The 24,237-nt window shown below is 36.4% G+C and overlaps 3 protein-coding genes and 1 pseudogene across 3 annotated transcripts; 2 read left to right on the top strand and 2 right to left on the bottom strand.

Moving 5' to 3' along the window:
* Positions 1-1,939: 1,939 nt before the first annotated feature.
* LOC127626014 (ADP-ribosylation factor 5-like) lies at positions 1,940-3,557 on the bottom strand (annotated as a pseudogene).
* Positions 3,558-7,287: 3,730 nt separating this feature from the next.
* On the top strand, positions 7,288-8,961 carry LOC127625902 (ADP-ribosylation factor 5-like). The gene is made up of 6 exons (XM_052101346.1): positions 7,288-7,442; positions 7,722-7,802; positions 7,937-8,046; positions 8,170-8,241; positions 8,348-8,473; positions 8,582-8,961. Exons 1-6 carry the CDS (start codon positions 7,373-7,375, stop codon positions 8,666-8,668), a joined length of 546 nt encoding a protein of 181 aa, XP_051957306.1. The 5' UTR covers positions 7,288-7,372; the 3' UTR covers positions 8,669-8,961.
* A 695-nt stretch (positions 8,962-9,656) lies between these two features.
* Positions 9,657-18,719, top strand: arf4a (ADP-ribosylation factor 4a). Its single transcript, XM_052101347.1, has 6 exons — positions 9,657-10,015; positions 10,310-10,390; positions 10,705-10,814; positions 13,411-13,482; positions 15,630-15,755; positions 17,592-18,719. Exons 1-6 carry the CDS (start codon positions 9,949-9,951, stop codon positions 17,676-17,678), a joined length of 543 nt encoding a protein of 180 aa, XP_051957307.1. The 5' UTR covers positions 9,657-9,948; the 3' UTR covers positions 17,679-18,719.
* A 352-nt stretch (positions 18,720-19,071) lies between these two features.
* On the bottom strand, positions 19,072-23,393 carry pde12 (phosphodiesterase 12). Its single transcript, XM_052101345.1, has 3 exons — positions 22,146-23,393; positions 21,473-21,551; positions 19,072-19,846 (listed from the first exon to the last, which is right to left on the bottom strand). Exons 1-3 carry the CDS (start codon positions 23,379-23,381, stop codon positions 19,404-19,406), a joined length of 1,758 nt encoding a protein of 585 aa, XP_051957305.1. The 5' UTR covers positions 23,382-23,393; the 3' UTR covers positions 19,072-19,403.
* Between the last annotated feature and the right edge of the window lie 844 nt (positions 23,394-24,237).

Here is a 24,237-nt window from a genome sequence, read left to right as displayed (position 1 = left end):
CTAGCTTTTTTTGAACTCGTCAAACGCTTGAAATGATAAAGATGAAATATTCACTGACTTGTCAATCACTTTGGTAAACAGAAAGGACAAATGTAGTCATTTAACTTTGATGTGATTTCCAAATCAGTGTCATTGCACTGAGGCTTGTGGTCTTCCTTCTACTTTAATATCACTTATACACACCGTCATTCAGAAAATAATAATGTTCTGTATTTTTCACACACTTTACCATTTTTATTACTTTGTTTTTCTAAAAAAACAGGAATTTGTTGCATCCATTCTGATCTTTTTGGTTTTGTTGATTTAAAATAATTTCATGTCTCTTTTTGGACCAATTGTGTATTATGGTGAGTGCCTCATTTCATGACAGAATATCAGAATAATTTTTAAATAATTGTTTGACCTTTAGAAAGTCCTCTGTTCGTCTTCACTTTACCTGTCAAGTGCTTTGAGCAAGACAAAGCAGTTCTTACTGGGTTCCTGTCGTCAGAATTTTCAAAATCATGAATGATAAAACAATTGTTCTAATGTGTCTTTACAAACTGCCATATTTTACACAATGGATCATCCCAAATGCATGCTCAATAGAGTTGGACATTAAAGGATGGAAATACAAGGTTTCTGTTGTGTGACCTGAGCTAGAAAGACCATCACATTTCCACTGATTTTCAATGTGAATGTGCGTTAGAATAATAGCAGAGAATTAATCAAGAGCCTCACGTCATATAGTTTCAATCGAGATGGTTTTTCCTTCACATTAGTCAGGGCCTGTAACAATAGGCTGATGCAGACCTGTGATAACTGCTTGTTATCTGGTGTAATGTTTTATATTAAGGAACAAATCTATTTTAACATGCTTGGATTTTATAGAGGTATATTCTGATATACAAATATGAAAATAGCAACTTGTTTTGACATGATGTCCGTTTGTTATACTGACAGATATTTTCTAACACCAGTATTTTTGATTCTGGTCATTTCTAATGGCAATTCATATACAGGATGTTTTATTTGTTGCTGTGGTGATTGTTATAGAATAATTTTTATGGAGAAATATGGATTTTGTACACCAAGTAACCATGTATACAGCAACAGTCTGTGGGTTTTGGCATAAACTATATATTTCTATCAAACCCTTAACCACTAAAGTTTTTTTTGTTTGTTTTTTTTTTTAATCTAACCACAATATGTACAAAACCTGTTTCTAATAATTATACCATTGTCATGTTACACTCAAGGAGAATAAGAATATTTTTTCAATTGTAATTAAATGTCAGTAATGGAGTTGTGTTGGGCATAAATCTATTATTTTGGTATTAACATGTCCTCTTTCATTCCATTAGCTTTACAATCAGTGTACAATAGAGAAAATCCATTAGAGACAATGAAAAATGTAATAAAATGTGTTGTGATAAATAATAAAATATTAACCTTTTTTTTTTTTACTTAGATAAGCCATATTTTTTGAAAATTTGACCTAAAAGTTTCTCAAGATTTCCCACTGACACCTCTTACAAAGTTACCATGGTAACCATCTTTTCTGCCAGGATAACATATATTGTACTTCAACTGTGAAGCTGTTTTAAATGGGTAATTAGCCACCACTGTCATCAAAACTATTCCATAATAAAATATGATTTTACAGTCTATCTGTCTGTCTCCATGTCTGTTGGTCTTGGTGTCTGTCTATTAGTTTATTGGTCTATATATCGTTCTATTCCTGCCTGTCTGTCTATCTGTCTGCTTACCTATTGGGCTATCTATCTATTCCTGCCTGTCTATTGATTTGTCTGTCTGTCTATTTATCTATCTACCTATTTATCCATCTATTTGTCTGTCTATCTATATGACCCTGCATAGGAGAAGCGGCTATAGAAAATGTATGGATGACAATGAAACATAATACTCGATACATTTTTCAGTCAATAAATACAAAATTTATTAGAGCTATTTGAAAGGCACAGATACATATTTCAGGCAAACATCAGCTTTTTCATTTGACATTCTCATCCCACAGAATAAGACCTAAAATAGGCCAAAAATTGTGAAAAGATTAATAAAAATAAACATTATACAGTATGATCAAAAAAAAAAGATCTTAAATATCTCACAATAAAAATACAGTTGGAGACTGTACATGTATGTACATGTATATATACAAATTATGTTTGTGTGTTTTCTTCAAGTGCACTTCAGACCAAAAGAGCAAAGTGTTTTTTATCGTTTGGACAGCTGATCACAGATCCAATCCAGTCCTTCATATAAACCTGACCCTTGAACCGCACACGTCGCCTGAACATACCACTGAGAGACACAGAGATACAAGTGTTACCTCAGACACTTAGAATGACTATATGAATATATGATAACTGACATATTGTGTGTACAAGTGAAACAAAGACTTTCTCTCACCTGTCTTGATTTGAGTGCGTGTAAACCCAGTCTCTCTGTCAGCTCATGGACTGGCATGGCTTTGGGTAAATCCTGCTTATTAGCAAGAACTAACACAACTGCATCTCTCATCTCATCCTCCTGCAGCTGAAAAGAGTTCAATATGGATTTAGAGATGATTTCAGGCCATTTACTAAAGAAACAGAGAAGTTATCTGCATTGGGAGCAATATAAAGGATCATATATGAATTACCATCATACTGAGTTCTTCTGCAGCTGTTTCAATCCTTTCACGGTCACTGCTGTCCACCACAAAAATCAGACCCTGCAAAAACACAATGTTCACTCCATAATTGTGACATTTTAAAGCTAATTGTGCAAACAAAATCACACTTGAGCATACAGATTTCACTGAAAATAATGTTATTACACTAAAAATCTCTGTTACCTTGGTGTTGTGATAGTAGTGTCTCCAGAGACGTCTGATAACGTCCTGACCACCGACATCCCAAACAGTGAAAGAGACGCTTTTATACTCCACTGTCTCAACATTAAAACCTACAGAGGATATTGAACGCAGAGTAAGTTATTGATCAGATATGGCAATTGAATTTGAACATAAATAATACAACTTTCATTGCTAAACTGTGCCTTAAATGATTATTTATTTGCTTTGATTTTAATTTTCTTACCAAGAGTTGGAATTGTTGTGACGACTTCCCCAGTTTGAGTTTGTAGAGGACTGTGGTCTTTCCAGCTGCATCCAGACCAACTAGAAGAAGAAATATTGACATTTAATTCACAGTGAAACTGTACAAGATTCATAGTTGGGACACATTCTAATGTTTTCTCACAATGTATAATATATATATATATATATATATCCTTCAAAAGAAATAATAGCCTATAATACTAAAATAACATAGGCTAATATAATAATATACTGGCATATCTATTATTAATCCATCAAATGAAATATACACAAATAAAACTGCAAGACTTTCAACTTTAACGTTTAGAAAATAAGAAAAAGGAAAAAAGACTTTTACTGACCCATAAGCAATCTCATCTCCTTTTTCTCAAACACGAAAAGACGACAGAAAAGAGTCAAGAAGTTTCCCATATTTCCAAAGCTGTCGTCACGGTAAACAGGTGAAGGTGATCGCTCAGGTGTGTTGTGATGAGAGTCTGTGTGTGTTTGTGTGTTTATATAGAGTCTCAACAGCGCCACACACTCACACGAGACGAGCTCAGTTTCTCCAGCGGCAAATCCAACGTGTTCCAAATGACGTCACAAACCTTACGTAACATTAGCGCCGGTCTGTCTTTCATACATTAGAACAAGTCTTGATTCGTGACACAAATTTGAAATATTTTAGGTTGAATAATATCATTCATCTCAACAAGTAACAAACAAATTTATGTTTGTTATTTTAATGTTTACGTTTACGTTTAATGGTTACGTAATAATAATAATAATCAGCTCTTTCTTTCAAAATCCACATACCACATATTAAAACAGGCTTAACATGATATATAATAACGTATGTTTTTCCAGGATTAAATTTGCAATACAAATTATACATTCAAATATCTATCTCACTCTTTATTTACATCTATTCTATTTCAAATTGTCTACATTTGGTTATACCAATGGACTTTAAAATAAATACATTTAAGGAATATTCCAGGTTCAATACAAGTTAAGCTCAATCAACAACATTTGTGGCATAATATAGATTATCAAAAAAATTAATTCCTACTCATTCCTCCTTTTCTTTTAAAAAAAAAAAAAAGCAAAAATCTAGGTTCCAGTTAAAATGGAAGTGAATGCGAGGCCACTTTTTTAACATTAAAATACTCACTTTTTCAAAAATATAACCACAAGATGTAAAGGATGTGTGTTAACTGTGATAAAATTACTTGATAACTTTTTCTGTGTGAAGTTCTATCCAAAATTACAACTTTGTTGCCATGATGATGTAATGTAAACAAACCCTAAAATTACTGTAAACAATTACGATTTAAACAACTTGACAGCTTAAATAAAACACACATTTTAACAGGACAATTAATGTAAATGCTTTTATTAAATTATAAACTTCAAATTTCTGTCTTTATACCCTCCAAAAGTACTTTTTTACATATATATATATATATATATATATATATATATATATATATATATATATACATTTTGGTAATCAAAATTATGCCACAAATGCTGACAATTTAACTTAACTTGTATTGGACCCGGAATATTCCTTTAAGGGTCAGATCAAATAGCATCTTTTTTTGCTCCACGCATTTTACTTATCATTATTTACAGGCCTCCAAAATACTCTCCAGCCTTCGCTGAGGACTTTACAGAACTGTTATAAACAATTACCTCAGAGTTTGACTGTTTTGCCATTGCTGGAGACTTTAACATTCACATAGATAATGCAGAAAACAATATGACAAAAGAAATCATAACTGTTTTAAAAACGTTTGATCTGACTCAGCATGTACATGGACCCACAAACAATCATGGACACACTCTAGATTTACTTATCAGTAAGGGTTTAAACATTTCATCAATTGTTATTAAGGATGTAGCACTGTCTGATCATTTCTGTGTTTTCTTTGATATATTGATCTCTCCTGCCATTGAAGCTAGATCTGTGTCTGTCAAGAAGAGATGCTTAAATGAGAACACTAGTGTACTATTTATGAAGGCTATATCTTTAACACCAAGTATATCTGCTGACTCTGTTGATTTTCTCCTTGAATCTTTTAACTCAAAAGTTAAAAGTGTAATTGATGATATTGCTCCTGTGAAAGTCAGGAAGAAGAGTGGCAGACAAAAAGCACCTTGGAGAAACTCAACAGCAGTGCAAAATATGAAAAGACAATGCAGAAAAGCAGAGCGCATGTGGCAGAAGACATGCAGTTGTCAAGCCCCTCTTGAAAAAGAGCAATCTGGATAAGACCATATTAAGCAACTATAGACCGATCTCAAATCTTCCTTTCATAGGCAAGATCATTGAAAAAGTTGTCTTCAATCAGCTGAACAAATTCTTGAACTCAAATGGATACTTTGACAATTTGCAATCTGGTTTCCGATCGCATCACAGCACAGAGACAGCACTCATAAAGATAATAAACGATATTCGCTTAAATACTGATACAGGCAAATTATCAGTACTGGTACTACTCGACCTCAGTGCTGCATTTGACACTGTCGATCACAACATACTTCTTGACAGGCTGGAAAACTGGGTGGGGCTTTCTGGGATGGTCCTAAAATGGTTCAGGTCATACTTAGAAGGGAGAGGTTATTATGTGAGTATAGGAGACCATAAGTCTGAGTGGACGTCCATGACATGCGGAGTCCCTCAAGGCTCAATTCTTGCGCCACTCCTATTCAACCTGCATATGCTCCCAATGAGCCAAATAATGAGAAAGAACCAAATTGCTTACCACAGCTATGCAGACGACACACAGATCTACTTAGCCCTATCACCTAACGATTACAGCCCCATTGACTCCCTGTGCCAATGCATTGATGAAGTAAACAGTTGGATGTGCCAAAACTTTCTTCAGTTAAACAAAGACAAAACTGAAGTCATTGTGTTTGGAAACAAAGATGACGTTCTCAAGGTGAATGCATACCTTGACGCTAGGGGTCAAACAACTAAAAATCAAATCAGGAATCTTGGTGTATCTCTAGAGTCAGACCTTAGTTTCAGTAGTCATGTCAAAGCAATAACTAAATCAGCATACTATCATCTGAAAAATATTGCAAGAATTAGATGCTTTGTTTCCAGTCAAGACCTAGAGAAACTTGTGCATGCTTTCATCACCAGCAGGGTGGATTATTGTAATGGACTCCTCACTGGCCTTCCCAAAAAGACCATAAGACAGTTGCAGCTCATACAGAACGCTGCTGCCAGGATTCTGAGCAGAACCAGAAAATATGAACATATCACACCAGTCCTCAGGTCTTTACACTGGCTCCCAGTTACATTTAGGATTGATTTTAAAGTATTATTACTGGTATATAAATCACTCAATGGGCTAGGACCTCAATATATTGCAGATATGCTCACTGAATATAAACCCAACAGATCACTCAGATCATTAGGATCACATCAGCTAGAAATACCAAGGGTTCACTCTAAGCAAGGAGAGTCTGCTTTTAGCTATTATGCCAGCCGCAGCTGGAACAGCTTCCAGAAGAGATCAGATGTGCTCCTACAGTAGTCTCATTCAAATCCAGACTCAAAACACATCTGTTTAGCTGTGCATTTACTGAATGAGCACTGTGCCACTGTGTGTCCGACTGTTTGTACTGTATTTTATTTTATTTTATTCTAAACTGTTTCAATTATTCTTATTTTTTTATTCTTATTTTAATCTCTTCTATGTAAAGCACTTTGAATTACCATTGTGTATGAAATGTGCTATATAAATAAACTTGCCTTGCCTTGCCTTGCCATAAAGTAACAATTAAGATGTAGCCTAAACTTATAAATAATAAATGAATAATTCATATAATATGTTATTTATTAATATAATAAACTATATATGTGCCATAAAATAATATACATTTATAATACTTATATCATATATATGTATGGAAAACTTAGGCTAACACATTTATTTAGGGGCCGTTCACACAGCAAGTGTTTTTGCGCCTGTTCGTGCTGTTTTTCAGATTTTTTATCCCAGGTAAACAAGCACTAGAGGGCCAACTTGAACCGTATGTGATTCTGATCGGGCGTAATGGTGCGTTTAGGTGCGTAATAACAATGTTACGTAAGGTTTGTGACGTCATTTGGAACACGTTGGATTTGCCGCTGGAGAAACTGAGCTCGTCTCGTGTGAGTGTGTGGCGCTGTTGAGACTCTATATAAACACACAAACACACACAGACTCTCATCACAACACACCTGAGCGATCACCTTCACCTGTTTACCGTGACGACAGCTTTGGAAATATGGGAAACTTCTTGACTCTTTTCTCTCGTCTTTTCGTGTTTGAGAAAAAGGAGATGAGATTGCTTATGGGTCAGTAAAAGTCTTTTTTCCTTTTTCTTATTTTCTAAACGTTAAAGTTGAAAGTCTTGCAGTTTTATTTGTGTATATTTCATTTGATGGATTAATAATAGATATGCCAGTATATTATTATATTAGCCTATGTTATTTTAGTATTATAGGCTATTATTTCTTTTGAAGGATATATATATATATATATATTATACATTGTGAGAAAACATTAGAATGTGTCCCAACTATGAATCTTGTACAGTTTCACTGTGAATTAAATGTCAATATTTCTTCTTCTAGTTGGTCTGGATGCAGCTGGAAAGACCACAGTCCTCTACAAACTCAAACTGGGGGAAGTCGTCACAACAATTCCAACTCTTGGTAAGAAAATTAAAATCAAAGCAAATAAATAATCATTTAAGGCACAGTTTAGCAATGAAAGTTGTATTATTTATGTTCAAATTCAATTGCCATATCTGATCAATAACTTACTCTGCGTTCAATATCCTCTGTAGGTTTTAATGTTGAGACAGTGGAGTATAAAAACGTCTCTTTCACTGTTTGGGATGTCGGTGGTCAGGACGTTATCAGACGTCTCTGGAGACACTACTATCACAACACCAAGGTAACAGAGATTTTTAGTGTAATAACATTATTTTCAGTGAAATCTGTATGCTCAAGTGTGATTTTGTTTGCACAATTAGCTTTAAAATGTCACAATTATGGAGTGAACATTGTGTTTTTGCAGGGTCTGATTTTTGTGGTGGACAGCAGTGACCGTGAAAGGATTGAAACAGCTGCAGAAGAACTCAGTATGATGGTAATTCATATATGATCCTTTATATTGCTCCCAATGCAGATAACTTCTCTGTTTCTTTAGTAAATGGCCTGAAATCATCTCTAAATCCATATTGAACTCTTTTCAGCTGCAGGAGGATGAGATGAGAGATGCAGTTGTGTTAGTTCTTGCTAATAAGCAGGATTTACCCAAAGCCATGCCAGTCCATGAGCTGACAGAGAGACTGGGTTTACACGCACTCAAATCAAGACAGGTGAGAGAAAGTCTTTGTTTCACTTGTACACACAATATGTCAGTTATCATATATTCATATAGTCATTCTAAGTGTCTGAGGTAACACTTGTATCTCTGTGTCTCTCAGTGGTATGTTCAGGCGACGTGTGCGGTTCAAGGGTCAGGTTTATATGAAGGACTGGATTGGATCTGTGATCAGCTGTCCAAACGATAAAAAACACTTTGCTCTTTTGGTCTGAAGTGCACTTGAAGAAAACTCACAAACATAATTTGTATATATATACATGTACATACATGTACAGTCTCCAACTGTATTTTTATTGTGAGATATTTAAGATCTTTTTTTTTTTTGATCATACTGTATAATGTTTATTTTTATTAATCTTTTCACAATTTTTGGCCTATTTTAGGTCTTATTCTGTGGTATGAGAATGTCAAATGAAAAAGCTGATGTTTGCCTGAAATATGTATCTGTGCCTTTCAAATAGCTCTAATAAATTTTGTATTTATTGACTGAAAAATGTATCGAGTATTATGTTTCATTGTCATCCATACATTTTCTATAGCCGCTTCTCCTATGCAGGGTCATATAGATAAATAGACAGAAAGAGAGATTAGATGATAGATAGATAAATAGGTAGAGAGACAGATAGATGATAGACAGACAGAGAGTTAGACAGACAGACAGATAGATGATAGATAGATAGAGAGATAGATATATTGATAGAGAGATATATAGATAAAATAGGTAGTAGATGATATATAGATAAATAAATGGGTAGAGAGATAGACAGACAGACAGACAGAGTTAGACAGACAGAGAGATAGATAGATAGAGAAAGAGAGATAGAAGATAGATATATTGATAGAGATAAAATAGGTAGTAGATGATAGATAAATAAATAGGTAGAGAGAAAGACAGATAGATAAATAAATAGGTAGTAGATGATAGATAGACAGATAGATGATAGACAGAGATAGATGATAGACAGATAGATAGACAGATAGATCATAGACAGAGAGATAGATGATAGACAGACAGATAGATAGATGATAGACAGACAGACATATAGAGAGATAGACGATAGATAGATAGATATAGATAGATAGATAGACAGACAGGCAGACAGACAGATAGATAGATTTGGGCTCTTCGTAGTCTCTCGTGATGTGGCATCTGTGACGTCATTTCGACCGCGTTGGAGCTGCTGTGAATCCGAATGTGACGTGTAGAGAAACAGACCGTGCTCCCTACTGCACATAAACACACTTTCACCGGACACAGAGGACACATACTGAGAAAATATTGGAAGAAAACAGAAGAAAGAGGGATTTTAAATCATCTGAACATCCTTCTGTGTGGACTGGCGTTCAGGAGTTTGGTGTTTAACGGCTGTTCAGTTCTGTGCTAAAGGGCTAGCTGCTGTGTCTGCTAGTTAAACTCTTAAAATAAGTTTACTTTTAACACTTTAATTGTTTTTGAGTTATTTAGACATGGGTCTGACCATTTCAAGCATATTTTCACGTCTCTTTGGGAAAAAGCAGATGCGAATTCTCATGGGTGAGTCAGAAACTGCTCGTTTTGTGAGCTAGCTTTGATAAATGACTGTATTTTAAACATTTGTCGTAATATTTTTTTTTATCAAATTATGTTTTTTTTAATGCTATTTGTATATAAGGAATATACAAATACAGTATTCAGTATTGACAGATGAGAGTTTGTTTAAAGTTATGTCAATTTTGATATGAATCAGTAAGTCACTTGTTTAAGGAAGTTTCCTTTTGTTTCCAAGAGAATATGAGAGATGTGAATCAGCATAAAGATATTTGTTTTGATGTGATTCCTATTGTCTAGTTGGTCTGGATGCAGCTGGGAAAACCACAATCCTGTACAAACTCAAACTGGGAGAAATAGTCACAACAATTCCAACTATAGGTAAGATTAATATTATGAAGTATCAAATGCTATTCCTCTTTCATTAACAAATGACTGACAGAATTACACATTTTTAAATGTAGTTAATAGCTAGATTTTCAATTAATTCTAAGTACAAAGGGTGAATGTGTCCAGTTCACCCATAATTTAATAGATACAATAGGCTATGTTTTCATTAGAAATGTTTTATATGGGAGTAAAGTATGACACAGACATGTTCTTGACAGGTTTTGTAATGTTCACCCAATAGCATGGATTAATCACACTGAAACTCTAGATCTTTGCATCTCTTCAAAGTAATCTGTCTTCTTCAGGTTTTAACGTTGAGACGGTCGAGTACAAGAACATTTGCTTCACCGTGTGGGATGTGGGTGGTCAGGATAAGATCAGGCCACTCTGGAGACACTACTTCCAGAATACGCAGGTAAATGGACACATGGCTCCCCTCATATCACGCAGGGACACTACCTCACTAGTCGCACAACAATATAGTCACCGCGTTCGAACCAATGGTCTGGAATTTGCCCATTCTTCCATGGCATTCCTGATTAGTTTAGTTGCCCAGCCTTGTATGCTGCTGAGTTCTGTTTTGGCTGGATGCCATCGTTGGCCATTATATGAGGATGTTGGTGTTAATATTAGGATTCATTTGAGCTGGGCGCTGCCTTTACCGTAGTTTGATTTAGAGAACTAAACAGTTTGTCTTATGCTCTTGTGGTTCTCTTTTTTTTTTTTTCTTTGCACCATGTTTATTGTTGTACCGATTTTGGCATCCTCATTTAGGTCATAATGGAATATCTTATGTGTGCTTGTTCTTTATTGATATAAATGTTTATATTTGTAGGTTATAAATGAATTTGGCAACAACATAGAGATGATTTTGCTTCATGGTTCCTGTGGCCAACCAAGATGAGGTTGTAGAATTTAAGGCCAGTGAGACACAAAAACTGACCCAAAATAAGAAAAATGCATTTGTCTGGACTCTTAGAACCCAGTGTATTGTGTAATGTTTTTATTTTGTATTTGTTTGTAGTTATTGCAATGCACCGCACAGCATTGTGTTGATATTGCACAGACATTGTGATTTCTACACCTCAGTAGTATATATAAATCATATTTTTATTATTATTTAATATCTATATGAGTTTACTAAAACAAAATACAGTGGCAAGAAAACGTATGTGAACCCTTTGGAATTACCTGAATTTATGTTAAATTTGTTCTTAAATCTGGTTTGATCTTCATGTTAATTTCAAGACAAAACAATCTGTTTTGATTGAATAACACACAAATTATTGTATTGTTCTTGTTCATGTTGAATACATTATTCAATCATTCACAGTGTAGGTTCATAGTCAACAAAAGCTAATTCGTGTCAGGAGTTGGCAAACCTTTCATCCAATTAATGAAACATGATTGGAAGTGTGGGTTAGAGCTACTTTGACTTATAAAAAGCACTCATACATTTTGAGTTTGCAATTCACAAGAAACATCTGCTAACATGGACCATGCATTGCAAAAAAAGAGATCTCAGAAGACCTACAATCAAGAATAGTTTCTTTCCATAGAGCTGAAAAGGGTTACAAAAGTTATTTAGATGAGCTTCAATATTCATCTGTCCACAGTTAGACAAATTGTCTATAAATGGAGGCGATTTAGCACTGTGGCCATTTTCCCTAGAAGTGGCTGTCCAGACAAGATGAATCTAAAGGGCACACAGCAGAATACTCAAAGAGTTAAAAAAAAGAACCCAAGGGTGACAGCTAAAGACTTGAAAGAATCATTGGAACTGGTAAACATCTCTGTTCATGAATCTACTATACAGAAAACATTAAACAGGCATGGTGTTGGGGGTCTGGAAGTACAGACACTGACTACCGCACCCGCATAGTTCAAATCCAGGGCGTGCTGAGTGACTCCAGTTAGGCTTCCTAAGCAACCAATTGGCCCAGTTGCTAGGGAGGGTAGAGTGACGTTGGGTTAACCACCTCGCGGTTGCTATAATGTGGTTCACGCTCTCGGAGGGGCGTGTGGTGAGTTGATAATAACGTGAAGCCTCCACACACGCTACGTCTCCGTGGTAAGGCGCTTGACAAACCACGTGATAAGATGTGAGGATTGACTGTCTCAGACGCAACTGAGATTTCTCCTCCACCACCTGGATTGCGATGCACTGTGTGTTGTGACACATTCCTCCCATAACCATCATTAAAATGTTCTGTGACTTGTGCCACAGTAGACCTGTTGGTTCAGACTAGACGGGGATAGCCTTCGTTGCCCACGCATATCGATCGGGCGTCCAACACCCTATTATCAGTTTGTGGTTTGTCCCTCATCGGACCACTGTCGTTAGGTACTTGCCACTGCTGAACGGGAGCACCCCACAAGCCTTGCCGTTTCAGAGATGCTCTGAACCAGTTGTCTGGCCATGATAATTTGGTCCTTGTCAAAGTCGCTCAGGTCTTTACTCCAGCCCATTTCTCCTGCATTCAACTTGACTACGAGAATTGATTGTTTGCTTACCATCTAATCTACCCAGACCTTGACATGTGAACTTAGGAGATGATCAACTTCATTTGCTTCTAATGTGAGTGGTCATAATGATTTGGCTCATCAGTTTATGTCTTCTCAACAAAACACCTGATGATACTACCTGTCTCGCACAACAAATTACTGAAAAAAAACACAAAATTCCGATCTGACAGTTCAGACTGAGAAAAATAGATTATATATGGAATTGGTTGATCAGGCTTGTAAAAATGTAGTTTTCTTTTTTCTTGTTCAGACTACATAAACCTAAACCACAGCTGCCACATGATTGGCTTATTAGAAAATCGCATAAATAAGTAGATGTACAGGTGTACCTAATAAAGTGGCTGGTGAGTGTACATGATAGTACTTTAAATATTACAGATGGCTTGCATACTGTAGTCTTTTGCTTTTGATTTTCATACGCATTTGAGTTTGACTGCAGAACGTGTCTTTTATCCTGAATTGAACGTGTCGTGTTGTTTCTTCAGGGTCTGATCTTCGTTGTGGACAGTAACGATCGTGAGCGAGCGCAGGAATCTGCTGAAGAGCTTCAGAAGATGGTGAGGAAATGCACATGCCCTTTTAAGATGTAAAACATACTGAACAAAATGCATTCACACCCAACACAATAAGAGAAACAACCTCTTTCACTTTTACTCACCGTGTTCCTCCAATGTAACATGAAATGTCTTTTACACAACCACTCTTACATTGCTTTTAAGACAATATGAAATAAAAATGTACACTAATTACTTTCTGAATAAATGTTCCTGGCTTATTTTGAATGATTCATCGGTACCAGTAATTCAACAAATAATATCATAACCTAACATTTCAAGATCCAATTAAATCCCGATAAAGAAAAAATCAAGCCCCGCCCTACATCATTTCCCACTGAATATTCTGATCCGTCACATGATTGTTATAAAAGTGCTGTTTCTTGGTGTCTTGTAGTATTTATGTTATATGTAGGCACATTGAGGTTATTCTAGCATTTACAGTGCATCTGGAAAGTATTCACAGTGCATCACTTTTTCCACATTTTGTTATATTACAGCCTTATTCCAAAATGGATTAAATTAATTATTTTCCTCAATTCTACAAACAATACCCCATAATGTCAACGTGAAATAAGTTTGTTTGAAATCTTTGCAAATTTATTACAAATAAAAACGAAACAAATCACGTGTACATACTCACAGCCTTTGCTCAATATTTTGTTGAAGCACCTTTGGCACCAATTACAGCTTCAAGTTTTTTTGTGGATGATGCTACAAGCTTGGCACACCTATTTTTGGGCAGTTTCTCCCATTCTTCTTTGCAGGACCTCTCAAGCTCCATCAGGTTGGATGGGGAGAGTCGATGAACAGCCATTTTCAGATCTCTCCGGAGATGTTCAATCGGGTTCAAGTCTGGGCTCTGGCTGGGCCACTCAAGGACATTCACAGAGTTGTCCCGTAGCCACTCCTTTGTTATTTTGGCTGTGTGCTTAGGGTCGTTGTCCTGTTGGAAGATGAACCTTCACCCCAGTCTGAGGTCCAGAGCACTCTGGAGCAGATTTTCATCAAGGATATCTCTTTACATTGCTGCATTCATCTTTCCCTCGCTCCTGACTAGCCTCCCAGTCCTTGCCGCTGAAAAACATCCCTACAGCAAGATGCTGCCACCACCATGCTTCACTGTAGTTGTCTGTTTGCTCCAGACATCACACTTGCCATTCAGGCCAATCTTTGTTTCATCAGACCAGAGAATTTTGGTTTCTCATGGTCTGAGATTTCTTCAGGTGCCTTTTGGCAAACTCCAGGCGGGCTGTCATGTGCCTTTTACGGAGGAGTGGCTTCCGTCTGGCAACTCTACCATACAGGCCTGATTGGTGATGTGCTGCAGAGATGGTTGTTCTTCTGGAAGGTTCTGCTCTCTCCACAGAGAAATGCTGAAGCTCTGTCAGAGTGAACATCGGGTCACCTCCTGACTAAGGCCCTTCTCCCCGATTTCTCAGTTTGACCTGGTGGTTCCAAAGTTAATCCATTTACGGATGATGGAGGTCACTGTGCTCATTGGGACCTTCAATGCTGCAGACATTTTTCTGTACCCTTCCCCAGATCTGTGCCTCGATACAGACAATTCATGGCTCGGTTTGTGCTCTGACATGCACTTTTAACTGTGAGACCTTATATAGACAGGTGTGTGCCTTTCCAAATCATGTCCACTCAACTGAATTTACCACAGGTGGACTCCAATCAAGTTGTAGAAACATCAAAGATGATCAGTGGAAACAGGATGCACCTGAGCTCAATTTTGAGTTTTGTTTTTTTTAATACATTTGCAAAGATTTCAAACAAACGTCTTTCACATTGTCATTATGGGATATTGCTTGTTGAATTTTGAGGAAAATAATGAATTTAATCAATTTTGGAATAAGGCTGTAACATAACAAAATGTGGAAAAAGTGAAGCACTGTGAATACTTTCCAGATGCACTGTACCAGTAAGTAGAATCACATGTGGCCTCTTTGAGCTTATGTCTAATGCTTATCGGGTAGTTGTGTTTTTAAGTATTTTATAACACTGAACTCATATCATTTTTACTTTTCAACTCCACACAGTGAGATTTTTAAATACATCTACCTACACATTTCATCGTTATGTGTGCTGTTTAATTGTGAGCAGTATTGTGGTCTCGTTTTGACAATTTTATTTCTGAACAGCTTCAGGAAGATGAGTTGAAGGACGCAGTTCTGCTGGTGTTCGCAAACAAACAGGACCTTCCGAACGCGATGCCCATCAGTGAGATGACAGACAAACTAGGCTTGCAAACACTTAGGAGCCGAACCGTGAGTGTTTATGCATCATTAAAATACTTTTTTTTTTTTTTTAATTTATATATATTTACAGTTTTTATAGTTTAGCCCCCATTTCAGTCCAGCTGAAAAGACCATGATCCTGTTGACCAGTGTTGAGGATGTTACACTAATATGGAATAATTTCATAAATCTACACTAATATTCGGTTTCTTTGTTTTTTCCCCACATCAGTCCAATACTTATAGCAGAAATGAATAACAAATATTTTTTTTAATTCAAATAAAAAGTAATCTTTAATTTGAATAGTGATAACGCAAAACTGTATACATTTCTGGTATATAAGATTATAAACACATACAATATTATTCATGAATAATTTGAGTCGTTTTTTTGTTTTTTAATTTTGGGGATTCTTTAAAAAAAATTGAACAATTTTTTTCTATTAGGCCACAGTATGTGTGAATGTAGAGCTTTTTAAATTGAAGTGTAAAAAATAGCAGGTGGCAGCCCAAAAAAGCACCACAGTATAAGGGGTTAATCAAATAAATGTTTAAAATTAAATTAATTTGGCATAACCATATATGTGTATAGGGATGTAACGGTGTCACAGTTTCACGGTATAACACGTGAGAGATGTTATCACACGTTGATATTTATAATTCACAGTATTACTTGATTTTCTTTTTCTAAAATCCAAGTAAAGAAATGAAAGTTTCCATTGTAAATATCAGTTAAATTAAGAGAGAATCAGCTACATTTACACAGCATCTTACACCGATCAGCCACAACATTAAAACCAACGTTTTGGCAGCACGAGGGGGGCCTACACAATATTAGGCAGGTGGTTTTAATGTTGTGGCTGATCGGTGTATAAACTTCGCCAAATAAATCTCTAATTTGCGACATCCTCCTGTTTCACTCAACCGTCACTTCATTTTTAAAGCCACACGTATGAACTGCACGTACACCAAAGCACATATGCTTGCACTCAAACAGATGAAAACATCAGTCATAGGGACAGCAGAAGCCTTTTAAAGTGGCCAATTGAAAATATTTAGCCTTTACAAAGTAATTTATGCAAAGATTTTAAACATTCTGTCCATCGTAATTTAATCTTTCTAACAAATTCTACATTTCATTACACTCAGTTAAAACATTCAGTCAACCGGATAATTAATGCGCAGCATAGAGGGTTCAAATATCAGAATTATCCACAGATAGACGGTCTCTAACGTTAATGAATGTATAGAATACAACAGCCATACTGTTTTACTCAGACTAAAAGCTGTTTATTTGTATATATCATAGAGTTACAAAGCATAGAGATCTGTATCTTCTGAGGTCATTTAATCTCCATAAAGGAGCACGTCTGACTTTTGAGGGGATGAATGTGGTCATAGTGCCTGCCAAATTTAACCTCTGTCAGTTTAACTCTTTTCTGAACAATGTGATTTTGACCAGGTGCGAGTTATATTTAGGTGTGACTTTATCTCCGGAAAATATGGCGTATCATAAATATTAAACTGCTAATAGTTTTAGCAAGGCACCTTAATACCATGATATTTTTTGTGAAGGTTATCTTACTGTGAACATTTCATACCGTTACGTCCTTATACGTGTATGAGATTGGTTATCGGCTGTAATAAAAAATAGTGTATCAGCAAAAGTTCTCCACCGCTGCTAACACCGAATCCTGTTGGAAACACTGTTGCATCCCTGTTATTTTTGTACATATTAACATGCATATGTATATATAATTCAAAAGCATAATGTTTCTCTTCCTTGGTTTAGTGTGATATTACAGATTATTAAGTTGAATCAGAGCATAAATGTAATGATCTTTTTTTGGTTTTCTCTGTTTATCAGTGGTATGTCCAGGCGACCTGCGCGACTCAAGGGACAGGTTTATACGAGGGATTAGACTGGCTTTCTGAGCAGCTCTCCAAACACTAAACTCCACAACAAGGATGCATATTTTTTCAAAGGACATGATTTGATGAGATGAAGCTGTTTGTGTATCAGTTTCAGTTGATTGTTACCAAAAATTAACCTGCTGGCAGCGCTCCTTTTTAATTCTTTGCACCTTTGCTTGATTTACATTCTTTTCTCCCAGATTCATTCCACTATATGTATGCATGACATATACAGTATTAACTCTGACCATTCAGTACATCCTGATGCCGTACATGCAAAGAAACTTTCTCTTAAAAGCCAATTTAAAGATAACAGACATACAGAATAGTCAGAGCAACAGGTTGTAGCGATGCATTCTTCTAATCCAGCTAATTAGCGTAACAGATTAGATGGGAACCCGTCTCATATTACTGATTAAATAAGCAGCTTTTATATGTTATCACAATTGCCTTAAACAAGCAGTGCTTTACCATGTGAATGCAATTTCCATGTTTGCTTTATATCAGCATTTGGGACATATTGGGAATTTTAAAAGAAACGTGAATTGTCTTTTATTCGCAATTGTGAAAATCAAACTAATTTGAGATAGAACATTCCCGTTCTTAAAATGTACAAAACTATTACTAATAAAGGTCTGAAATTAACTTTAAATATCGTGACATGTTAAGTTAACTAGTGCGTTTACATGCACACAGTACAAAAATATATTGTTATTCCAAAAACACAAGTAAACAGCATTTATAAGATGTGAAATAATCTGATTATTCTCTGCTTTTGATGTAAAAACATAAACAGTCATGCACACATTAAATAAGCCCGCCACATCAATTCATCTTTAAATTTAGGACGGGTGGCAACCCAAATCCCCAATAACTCCCCGTGTTTACAAGACCACATTTATTTTGGCTTTAGTGTAATCGTTAAAAGATCATGCATGTTAACACACTTTATGTTGTGTCCCCTGTTATTGTTAAGGAAAACATTTATTGTCATTATTTGGGTCATTCCTGCTATGCAGTTGTACATTTTTATGTCCCCAGCTTATGTCTTAATATATTGAATAAAATATTAAATGCACAATTTTTTTAAGGTGTCTTTGGTTTGTCCTGAGGTGTAATTCACTTATAAACCTACTGTATGAAGAGAGAAAATTGGCTATTTATTAATATTCAAAAATGTATATTTTTGCATTTCTTTAAAATATTTTAAGCAAAGTTTTTTTGTTGGAAATATTGTTTTAATTGGTAATCAATTTGTTGTTTTTTCCTGTGTCCTAAAATACCACTTTTCATCAAGTTGGTCTTGTTGTAATACAAGTTTTCTAACAGAAGGCAGTTTCTTACAGACATCCCCAACAGATCTGAATCTAATGAATTCTGAATAGAATTCTGTGATGTTTTGTTGTAGTAATTGGTTTGTTGCACTCTAAAGCATTTCATCCAACTTCATTTATAAAAAAAAAAAAAATTACATTTGTTTTTAATTCAAAAGTTACAGCACAACAGGAATGACCTGTTCAGTGACTTAATTAAGCACCACTGATCCATTGAGTGATACGTTGGTTTTAAAACAGGGTTGAATATTAACGACAATCCAGAAACACATTTACAGTGGTCAAAATGAATGATGAATCATTCATCATATTATATATTAATTTATACTAATGCAGATAAAGCCGTATAACAACAGGAAGGAATTTACAGTTAAGCTAAAGTAAAAGGTAAAATTCCTGGTTACAATATGTTACATCACAGCATTTGTTTCTCACTTCCACTTGAGGTCACAAACCAGAGCGATGTGGTCAGAGGGGTGTGACACGCTTGGCAGGGCCTGATAGGTTGTGATCTCTTGATGACTTGGTAGAGGAATAACCTGATCCACCTGCAGAAAGTGTGGCTCAACAAAAATGTAGTCCAGACAGCCCTGGAAGCCCCCGACATAGTTGGTGTAGACTGGCACCCCGCAAGCGCTTGCCAGCTGGAACGGGTTCAACAGATCCACCTGGATCATCTCTTCTGGGCCGTTAGACGCCCAGTCCTCGTGATTCTTCGAGATGGATCCTTGACAGGCGAGCTGGAGGAGTCCAGAGGACGGCGTGCTGTTGAAATCACCAGCGAATATCAGACAGGCTCCAGGGTGATTCTCAGTCACCACCCGCTTCATGTGTTTCAAGGCTACTGCCACCTGTACCAGTCGAACATTCCCTCCTAAACAATGCAACAGAGGGGATTGTTAGAAACTATTTCAACTACTAACTTGTGTGTAATTTCTGTCACTAGTGGCATCAAACAGAATTGCAAAAACAATGATGAAATAAAACCCGGAAGACTTTTTGAGCAATTTGCTTATTTGCACATGCAAATTAATGGTGGAATTGAGAAATGTAAAAGTAGATAAGATCTTAATAGCTATTAAGATCTTATCTACTTTTAGATTTCTCAATTCCACCATTAATTTGCATGTGCAAATAAGCAAATTTCTGTTCATTTCACAACAGTAAAAACCTACACTTCTATAAGGTGAAACATGATGAAAATATGAGAAAATGCCCTATTGGGGGCAGATTACTGGCATCTGGTGCACAAAAAACAATTACATGACTTGAAAATCATGTCATGACAAAAATATCCTGGTTGTATTAAGACAAATTTGTGTTTGTGTGTTCTGCATTGCATATAGGAGTGATGGTGGCGTAGTGGGCTAAAGCAAATAACTGGCAATCAGAAGGTTGCTGGTTCGATTCCCACAGCCACCACCATTGTGTCCTTGAGCAAGGCACTTAACTCCAGGTTGCTCCGGGGGGGATTGTCCCTGTAATAAGTGCACTGTAAGTCACTTTGGATAAAAGCGTCTGACAAATGAATAAATGTAATGTGGCTGAATTATTGATTTTATTTGAAAAATTAAAAATTGCTCTATGTTATAGTCTCACCCATTCATTTCCTATGGTCGTTCAAATTTCACTGCAAACAACAGAAGTGTTTCTTTTCTTGTCACTGGGCCAAAACTAATCAAATAATGTCCAAAATTGTGTTTGTGTTCAAATGGAAATTGTAGGGAAAAGTCACCAAGCTTCGAGCCACTCAAGAAACAAAATTGATTGAGGGCCTAGGTAGCTTATTGGTAAAGACGCTGGCTACCACCCCTGGAGTCGCTAGTTCAAATCCCAGGACGTGCTGAGTGACTCCAGCCAGGTCTCCTAAGCAACCAAATTGGCCCGGTTGCTAGGGAGGGTAGAGTCACATGGGGTAACCTCCTCGTGATCACTATATTGTGGTTCGTACTCGGTGGGGCACGTGGCGAGTTGTGTGTGGATGCCGCGGAGAATAGTGTGAATCCTCCACATATGCTATGTCTCCGTGGCAACGCGCTCAACCAGTCACGTGATAAGATGCGTGGGTTGACGGTCTCAGACCCAGAGGCAACTGGGATTTTTCCTCCGCCACCCGGATTGAGGCGAGTATAATGTGTAAATGTGGTTTACTTACATTGTAAACTTTTTGGAAATAAACAGATTTTTGGTAGTTATTAGTGTATTCATCTGCATGTAACCGCGCTCACTGACTGGCTGATTGTACATTATCCCACTTATTAAACAGGCAAATTAAATAAGATAAATGGGCATGAAATAATGATTTGAAATGTATCTGATTGATAAAAAGGTTTTAATTATTTTATTATGTGAGAAAATTACATGAAATTCAAAATACCAATAAAGGATTCCAGAGAGTAGTGTAAAAAAACCATACTAAGTACAAAGTATATTGATATCGAGAAATTCACATTAATGCATGAGCTGCAAGTGTTTATTATTATTGTGAATTCAAACTCACCTTTAGGGTGCCAGTACAGGTGTGTGTTTCCGACACATATGATTCTGGAAGGGTCACATACTGACTGCAGAACAGTTACCTGAGAAATAGGGTCGAGATTCACAAGAAATATTTAACAATTGTTAAATGCCAAATATGAAAATGTATCTATAAAATTAACCATTAGACAAGACACTATTTGGGTTAATTGAAGAACATAAAAAACAAGGCACGTTGCATTTATGAGATACTGTATATTTTTATTATGAGCTGTATTTTTCAGTATTTACTAGATATCCATTTTACCGATTATCGATGCTGATAGTTGCTATGTGGAATCGGTTATTGGCAAAAATCTGTTGATAGTTGACAACAGTTTTTTCATCCTTTAGTCATTTGACAATAAGTGTCCCCAGTGGGTTGCGGGCTTGTTTACACTAAAAAGGCCCATGTTATGCACCATCTTCATTTCTACTAATTATTATTATTAGGATTTTGGTTGAAAAAAAAAAAAAACTGCATCTGGGATTTTATTCAAAAGGACTCTTTGTCTTTGCCTCCCATTGTATAGAAAGAATAAGAAAATGTTTGACTTTCTATAAATGGATTTTAAAAGCTATCGGCCGATTAATCGTATATCAACCTTTCCCACCACCTCAGTTATGGGTCGACCTCTAGAGTTTACATGAAATACCTGCAGAGCTGTTGACCTGTTTTCAATCTTCTCTTTCAAGATGAGGTTGGTGGACACCTCCTCCAAGAGTTCTCGATGAAGTGGATCTGTTTTTAAGGCCTCGCTCAGCATAATATCATACTGACTGAGCAATTTAAACTTGGATCTTCTAAAATACGTCGCCAAACCCTCATGTTGTCTTTCTTTGACTCTGAAAACCCCATCCAACCCAAAAGCATCCAATGCTGGACCCAAGCTATCTGTGAAAACCCCCTTATCAACCTCCTGAAGGCAAATAATGTCTGCATTGTATCCGGAAAGCTCCTTCTTGATCAGATTTTGCCTGTAGTCCAACTCCATGGCGTATGGAGCACAATAAGGGTACAGGACAGTTTTGGACAGATCTGTTTGGGCGTAGATGTCAGCTAGGATGTTATATGACACAACCCTCACTGAAGGCCCATCGGTGACCTTCTGGGTGTACATATGTCTGTTATCAAATGTGCATGTCCCTGGACCAGCCTCAACTGTGCTTAAAGACACCAGCTCCTTGGGTTGCCCAAACCTGGATCCATTCCCAGGTGTGCATTTCAACATCACCCTCAATCCAATGTCCGTATTAGATGGCGTGAACACACGTTCATGCCCTGCCTCTCTCCAACAGTCCAGAGCTCCACTCATTTGGGCATTAGGTGCGCTTTCTTTGTACCATCTAAACTCACAGTCCTTCAGCTCGCCAAACTCCATCTCCAGCTTTGGACAAACAGGAAAGCCTGACATAAGAGATGATGGCAGCTCAGATTCGGTGAATGTTGGAGGGTTCCTCTCCACTTTATACTTATATTCTCCTACATGCAGCACAGCTCCGTCCTGCCAGGCGTCTGAGTTCACGGTCTCCAATGCCACCGGCTCTCCGTTTACGCACAGACTGATTTCTGGTTTACCAGATTCCAGAGCTTCTGCGGCGGATTTATTGCGCTTGGATTTCTTCTCTTTGCCTTGGGCCTTGATGATGCTGTTGGATATTCGGGCTAGAACTTTCTCCAGCGGTTCTGTTTTCTCTCTCAGCATGTGTTTGTTGCTGCCGTCAAGATTGAATGAAATGGTCAGTTTTAGCTCACATGGCACACATCTGACCACACAGCGCTCCATATTTCTATAAAATCGCCCTGTATGGAGATTTACACGAGTTGGATTTGATGAAGGGAACCTAAAACGGAAAAATACACGAGTTGAGAATAACACCCGGCTCAACATGAGGACCAGCGTGTGTTGTTGTGGATAGACAAGTAAGCTTGTTATTCAGAGCACAGCATTCGTCATATTTTCTGTGTGAATTGTTTATAATGACATTACGAGAAACGTTTAGTGTCTTAATTTTCGCTTAAAAAAACGTTTTATTATATCAGTAGACTATTACACTTCTTACATAACATATTTTACCTTGAAATATTTGTGGTGATTTTTGTGAAATCGCTGCTCTCAACATGAAACTGCCACCGTGTTGTTTGTAGCAACAGATTCGACATATTTTATTTATGTGTGAATTTATTTTAAATCTTCTGTACAAAATTTTAAATGTTCTGTTATTTTATTTAATGAATTATTATGTAAATAAGTCTGTTCGTAAACAATGACACAAAAAACGCGATGTATGTGTTACGAAAACCCTGAACTCAATACGATGAAGTCACTGCGTCATGTGTAGCAACAGATTCGACTAGAGACTGTTTTGATTAAATCTATTTTATTTAAGTGTAAATTTATTGTAAAATAATTGTAAAAGTCTTAGGTAAAATGCATTAATTTTCTCTTTTTTATTTTCTTTGTAGTAAATACTAATTTATGTAGTACACACTTACATACCGTGATCTGTTTGAATACTCGATTCTGATTGGATGGAATGCATGCGTCAAAACAGTTTAATACACAGGTAGTTCCAGTCAGTTTTAATCACCGTTCTATATTAATGGCATTAATTAAAACCGTTTAATGCACACCTATCTGTGGATTATCAAACAAATTGATGTAGATGTGTCACAAAAACCCTAATCTCAATATGAAAGTTGTTTTATTATCTATAAAAATAAACAAAAATAAAACAACCAAAAGT

Source organism: Xyrauchen texanus, chromosome 32, assembly GCF_025860055.1.
Source record: "Xyrauchen texanus isolate HMW12.3.18 chromosome 32, RBS_HiC_50CHRs, whole genome shotgun sequence".
NCBI lineage: Eukaryota > Metazoa > Chordata > Actinopteri > Cypriniformes > Catostomidae > Xyrauchen > Xyrauchen texanus.
The sequence above is the reverse complement of the archived record's forward strand: the minus strand, read 5'-3'. Positions and strand labels throughout refer to the sequence as shown.